We start from the raw sequence: 6,299 nt of genomic DNA, 5'->3' as shown, positions 1-6,299 counted from the left end.
TATATATATATATATATATATATATATATATATATATATATATATATATATATTAATGTTCAGTTAATATTGATATGTATTTCTAATCTGATAGCTGGAAAAAACGTTCGATTATTCACGGTGGTTTTTTTTTATAGAAATTTTTTAAATTCACTTTCCAACTCTGTTTTTCAATCTGTTTTAAAAAATTAAATGTGGAGAATAATTTGTAATCGGTCATCATGAATAACTTATCCAAAATTGCATTTCTTGCTTTTATAAGTTTAATATTTGTTGTAATAATTAACGTTAAATATTTACAAAACTTTCACCATATGCACATTTTGAATAAAAACAGCATTAATTGTACGGCTGGCATCCCTTGTATTTACGAAACTAATGTGGATTTGAGGTATTTTTAAATTACGACATTAATTTTGTAATTATTTCATTTTTGTGATCATCTGATAATAAAATTTAAAAAATCTTATAAATTTTAGGATTATAGTTATTACCTATGACCGAACATCCAGTGTTATGAAACTTCTAAACAATTTACAGTATTTGGATGTTGATGAAGATTTAGCTGTTTTGGAAATATGGATTGACCGCAATGCTAAGAATGAAATTAATAATGATATGTATAACGCTGTGTCTCAGTTTAAGGTCAATTTGTATCCATTCTCTCCGTTTCGCTGTCATTCAAAACAATTAATACCATTCATTTCCCGTTTTGCTCTTACTTTCATGCCAACAACTGTTTTTCATATTTTTTTCGTTATTTGGTAGCTTACTTTACAAAATTGTTCAACTGTTTTTAATGTCTTTGTGGTAGTAATGTTATAAAAACAATTTGCTGTAGTATTAGTTTATTATTTGATTGATTCATTAAATACTAATTTATTCACCCTTAAAACATTTTGTGCATGTTATATATACATGCAATCATTTATATAACTTTAAAATTAGTAAATTTTTTTTCACAACGTTTGTCGTATATAACTATCAATAAATATCAGTCATGTTTTTGGGCAAACAATTTCACTGAGCTAACAACCAACACAACCAATAAAGTTAAAGCATAAGTTCTTTAACGTTATACATGTCGAAAAAACTTACTGTGCTGTTTGTTTTCTTATATTTCGATATATGAAATACTGCTCCATATCAACTAAATATCATTATACAATATGTAGAAGTATTTATTTTTACCACAGTGGAACAAAGGCGTAACAAGAGTTCATAACCAAACAAGTCACGTTGGCCTATTGGGACAGTGGATTGACACCTGGAGACCAAAAGTTGCACCACCATTTGAAAAGAAAAATATGTCGCAAGCAATGTACCAGTACCATCCTCAGTACAGCAAAGAAATTGCTCTCATATTGGAAGATGATATGATGATTTCACCACAAGCTTATAAATTCATTAAAGCTGTCCACAAGAAATACAGCGGGAGACCGGACTACGCTGGTGTGTCACTGCAGAGCGATGAAGCTAAGGCTCTTAATAGCGGGAAACCGCTGCGTGGTTTGTTCAAATTACCTATTAATTTGAAGATTCAAATTTATACTAAATTAGTTTTTAAAAACAAAAGTAATTAAATATTTTTCCATCAACTTTTTAGTTAATTTTCATTTTGTCTAATGAATATAGCCCCTATAAACGAATCTGTCTTAATGTTCGTTTGCGTTGGAACTTGGGGATTTTCTCCATCTCCTCAGTATTGGGCTGAGTTTCAGGTTTATTTAAAAATTTTTTATGGCACATGATTTGATTAGTTGCGCACCGTCTTCAACCACAACGGCTCTTGTGTTGTTTGATGTTGTTAAATTTTGTTAAATAATTTTTGCAGAAGCCAACTAATATTGTTGAAAAAATCGTACATTAGAATGTCGTAACAGGTTAATACAAATTTAATCAAATTCAATATAAGAAACATCAAATTTCTTCAGTTGGGATGGTCATTTGAAATAAGGTGTATTTAATCTTTTGGCAAAAATATATAGTAGTTGTAGATCATTTAGAAAGAGCGCCTTTCTGATGTTTGGGGATTGAGCCACAACCGCCGGGTTCCGCCTTTTATATTTCCAGCCATATTTTCAATCCTTTAAAAATTAAGCTATTAACGCCCAGAAAAAATATATAACGAGAGTTTACTAACCCTAACGTTGCACTCGACATGGCAGTGACAACAAGTGGACAAACGCTGAATTAAAATTCTTGATTAAAGCCAAACTATTGTCAAAAGAATAATTTTGAAAAAAATAGCTAACTCAATTTTTTGAGCAACAAACGTCATATCCCTCGTTAGAACAATACCAAAAAACACAAATTTTGTTAAATTTACATATAATTTTTAAATCAAGACCTACTAACTAGTATTTATTTGACAGTTAATTAGCCTAAAATGTACAGTAAAGTTTAATATTTATTTTTATGTTATGGACTACTTTAAAATAAATTTTAAAAATGTAACCAGTAAAAAACTAAAATTTTGCTGAATATAATAACAAAGGACTGGTATCATTATGCCAGAACTGTAAAAGGTTTTTGGCCTTACGTTGACGATACAGAACCCGGAAAATGGTTCAGAGGATTTGTGGCTCAAGGCACTGCAGACAACATGTGGGAAATGTGGTTCATATACTTTGCCACTAAAAAAAGAATCTACACGGTATACAGTAACTTGAGATACGTTAATGGAGATAAAGCTGATTCATGCGTTAGTTATAACAGGTCTGGACTGATCAACTAAAATTTTTGATATTTCTAAGTAATTTATAAACTGTAAGATTAGTGTCGTTGATTTGAAATATTTTCGTGTCACAAAATTTTATATAAATCGCAAAACAGACGTGAAATAGGATTGCACTTTCCTACTAAAGGACCTGAAAATTTATGTAAACTTTTGGAAAAATGGGATACAAAATATGAATCAATGCTACCAGATAACCCAATTAAGTTGGACTGGTTTGGTAATGTAAATAAAAGCTTATAAGTAAATTAATAAGGTTTGTTTTTATGTATTGTTTTTTTTTTATTAAGTTTCATTTTTGATACTTGCAGAAATATTTTTTTTTGTAGATGGTCAATTTTTGTATTAAGAAAATATAATGTTATCAAACCTTTTTCATTGCAAATTAATATACCAATAGCTTATAAGTCAGAAAAATAATATTTTTTAAAAATAAATCTGGTTAAAATCGATACTTTTCTGATAGTAAATACTTTTATTTTCAGGTTTTCAGCATACAACGTTTCATTATTGCGCTCTAGTTTGAACGAAACACTTCATCATACTTAGGTGTTCCTACATGCATGTAAAATATTGCTAATAAATGTTATAATTTTTGCTGTTAGAAATTTCAATTATAAAATTGTAAATAGTTGTCACTGGTAATTATTAAAATTTGTGATATAGTAATTTTTGTTGATTAATTTTTGAGATAACAACTGGCTCGAATATCCACCTTAAATTTGATGACGTCGTCAATTATTTTTTCTACTCCGATTTTTGCACCAGGTCCTTATAAAAACAATAAATAAAATCAGAGTTCTTGCAAAAAAAACTTAATTCACGTCAAATTGCTGAGATATTGTCAAATGTATAAATTTAGTTTGCGTATTCGATTGTGGGCCAATACATGGTCAAGATTGTGGGCCTATACATGGTCAATTTATTAACAGTTCTATTTATTGTTATTAGTGTATTTCTATAACCCATATATATGTATATATAAATTATATAACAATTTTCTAATAATATATATATATAAGTATATATAAATGATCCTGTGGCTTGCCCAATACCACAACCGCCTGCATCATTTACAATCGATGAAGATATGAATGAAAAAAGTGATATTTCGTTCTCTGCAAGTGATTCAGACTCTGACTACAATGCTGCTCCAGAAGAACATTATTTGATTAATTATGCTGAACTTGGTGATCTTGTAAGTGATCCAGCACTGACAAAAGCGCAAGCAGAGCTACATGGTTCACGTTTGAAGGAATTTAACTTACTTGCACCTGGTACAGCAACAGCGAATTTTTGTCGCAGGCATAAAATTCTTGTTTAATACTTTGAAATGAGTGATAATATTTGCTACTGTACAGATGTGGATAGTCTTATGTCGAGTCTTGGAATTAAGCATATTGTTGAAGAATGGCGACTGTTCATCCACTCGTCAAAAACTAGTTTGAAGGCAGTATTGTTGCACAACAGAAGTAGGTATGCATCAATACCAGTAGGCAATTCTACCCATATGAAAGAAACCTACAAAAACATGTCATTACTTCTGCTAAAAATACGTTATCGTGAATACAATTGGAGTATATGCTGTGACTTAAAAGTAGCAGCTATTCTGACAGGGTTGCAGGCAGGATACACAAAATACTGCTGCTTCCTATGCGAATGGGACAACAGAAAAAGGATGCAGTATTACGTTAAGAAGAATTGGTCAATCAGAAACAAAATGCAGCCAGGAAATAAAAATGTTTAATATTCACCGTTGGTTGACCGTGACAAAAATCTTATGCCACCAATTCATATAAAGTTGGAACTTATGAAACATTTTGTAAAAAAAATTAGACTGCGACAGTGATGCATTTCAGTACCTGCGCAACAAGTTCCCAGGATTGAGTTATGCAAAGGTAAAAGAAGGTGTATTCATAGACCCACAAATAAGAGAAATTATATCTTCGAAGACATTCTTAGTTCAACTGAAAAAGAGGCGTGGGTGGCATTCAAGTCAGTTGTATCTAATTTCCTAGGAAATAAGAAAAAAGCCAATTTCGTGGATATTGTACAAAAATGCATTAGTGCCTAAAAAGATCTTGGCTGCAATATGTCTCTGAAAATACATTTACTCAACTCCCACCTAGACTTCTTTCCAGAAAATCTAGACGCAGTTAGTGACGAACACAACGAGCGCTTTCACCAGGATATTTCAGTGATGGAGTCACGCTATCAAGTTCGATGGAGTGCAGCGATGTTGGCAGACTATTGTTGGACCCTTCAACGTGATTTATTAACTCATCAATACAAGAAAAAGTCCACAGCTAAGAAATTTCTACTATGAACATGTTTAACAAATTTTTATAAAAATTAGACTTTCAATTGAATTTTTTTTAAATAAGTATTATTATTTTAGTATTTATAGCCGTGTTTATGTTTATATTTTAAACTTGTGTAAAAATTTCCTGGAAATAAAAATTTAGTGTGAATAAAAAAAATCCCTTACGTGTTATAATAAATAATTAAAATACAAAATTTAAAACGAAGTTATTTCAAAAATGGGACGTGATAGAAAAAATCGGTTTGCATATTTGAAATCAGCATGTTCAAATTTACTTAGATTATTGTATGCCAAGATATCTGCAAACAGTTTTTTTTGTTCAGAAGTTGCATCTCATGTAAAGTCTTAGAACATTTTGTCAATGAAGCACTGTTGCTGCATTTTAACAATAATAGTTTGTTTAGTTCATATCAATATGGTTTTATGAAGGGTAGATCTACGACTTTGTTGAAAATATTGGATAATTGGTTGGATGCGGTGGACAATGGGAAGGAGGTGGATGTTATTTACACGGACTTGATAAGGCTTTTGGTGAGGTGTCCCATACAAAATTGTTACAAAATTAATTCTATGCAGAGTTAGGGTTGATGATAAAATAATCAGCTAGATTAGAGAATATTTGAAGAATAGAAAATTTTCCGTTGTGGGTAATGATGTTCGATCGGAATGGCGTTGTGTGCAAAGTGGGTTGCCTCAAGGGAGCGTGTTGGGGCCAATTTTGTTTATCATTTACATTAATGATTTGTTTGATGTTTGTGCTGATAGTGAAGATGTTCGATTGTTTTATTTGCAGATGACGCATAATTGTTCAAACGAATCGAATCTCATGATGATGTCAGAATTACCCAGAATGTTTTGAATTTGATTGTCAAATGGTGTGAGAGGAATGATGTTTTGTTGAATGTGGAAAAATGTGTTAGCATGAGGTTTGGCAAGAATAATGATAAAAATTTGTATTGTATTAATAATTTAAATCTTCATTGTGTGAATAATTTCAGGGATCTTGGTGTTACATTTAATAATAATTTAAAATTTGATGATCATATTTTTACAGTTGTAAAGAAAGGATATAATATATTGGGCATGATTCATAGGCGTTTTCAATATCTCATTAAAAGTTCTTTCTTGATTTTATATAAAACAATGGTAAGATCGGTTCTAGAATATGCGGTTCCAGTGTGGTCGCCCTGGAAGGTAGAGATGGTAGAGCATATTGAAAGGGTTCAAAAGAGAGCAACA

At 30.8% G+C, this 6,299-nt stretch overlaps 2 protein-coding genes across 2 annotated transcripts; both read left to right on the top strand.

Annotated features, from left to right (window-relative positions):
* Positions 1 to 314: 314 nt before the first annotated feature.
* On the top strand, positions 315 to 2,980 carry HELRODRAFT_173601 (hypothetical protein; the record flags this gene model as incomplete). The annotated part of the gene is made up of 6 exons (XM_009020215.1): positions 315 to 391; positions 480 to 645; positions 1,197 to 1,509; positions 1,636 to 1,721; positions 2,498 to 2,718; positions 2,836 to 2,980. The coding sequence occupies 6 exons, from the start codon at positions 315 to 317 to the stop codon at positions 2,978 to 2,980; spliced, it is 1,008 nt and encodes a 335-aa protein (XP_009018463.1).
* An 847-nt stretch (positions 2,981 to 3,827) lies between these two features.
* HELRODRAFT_173600 (hypothetical protein) lies at positions 3,828 to 5,063 on the top strand (the record flags this gene model as incomplete). Its single annotated transcript, XM_009020214.1, has 4 exons — positions 3,828 to 4,014; positions 4,099 to 4,441; positions 4,584 to 4,732; positions 4,867 to 5,063. 4 exons carry the CDS (start codon positions 3,828 to 3,830, stop codon positions 5,061 to 5,063), a joined length of 876 nt encoding a protein of 291 aa, XP_009018462.1.
* Positions 5,064 to 6,299: the final 1,236 nt, after the last annotated feature.

Source organism: Helobdella robusta, assembly GCF_000326865.2.
Source record: "Helobdella robusta unplaced genomic scaffold HELROscaffold_27, whole genome shotgun sequence".
In the NCBI taxonomy this organism is placed as follows: domain Eukaryota; kingdom Metazoa; phylum Annelida; class Clitellata; order Rhynchobdellida; family Glossiphoniidae; genus Helobdella; species Helobdella robusta.
The sequence above is the reverse complement of the archived record's forward strand: the minus strand, read 5'-3'. Positions and strand labels throughout refer to the sequence as shown.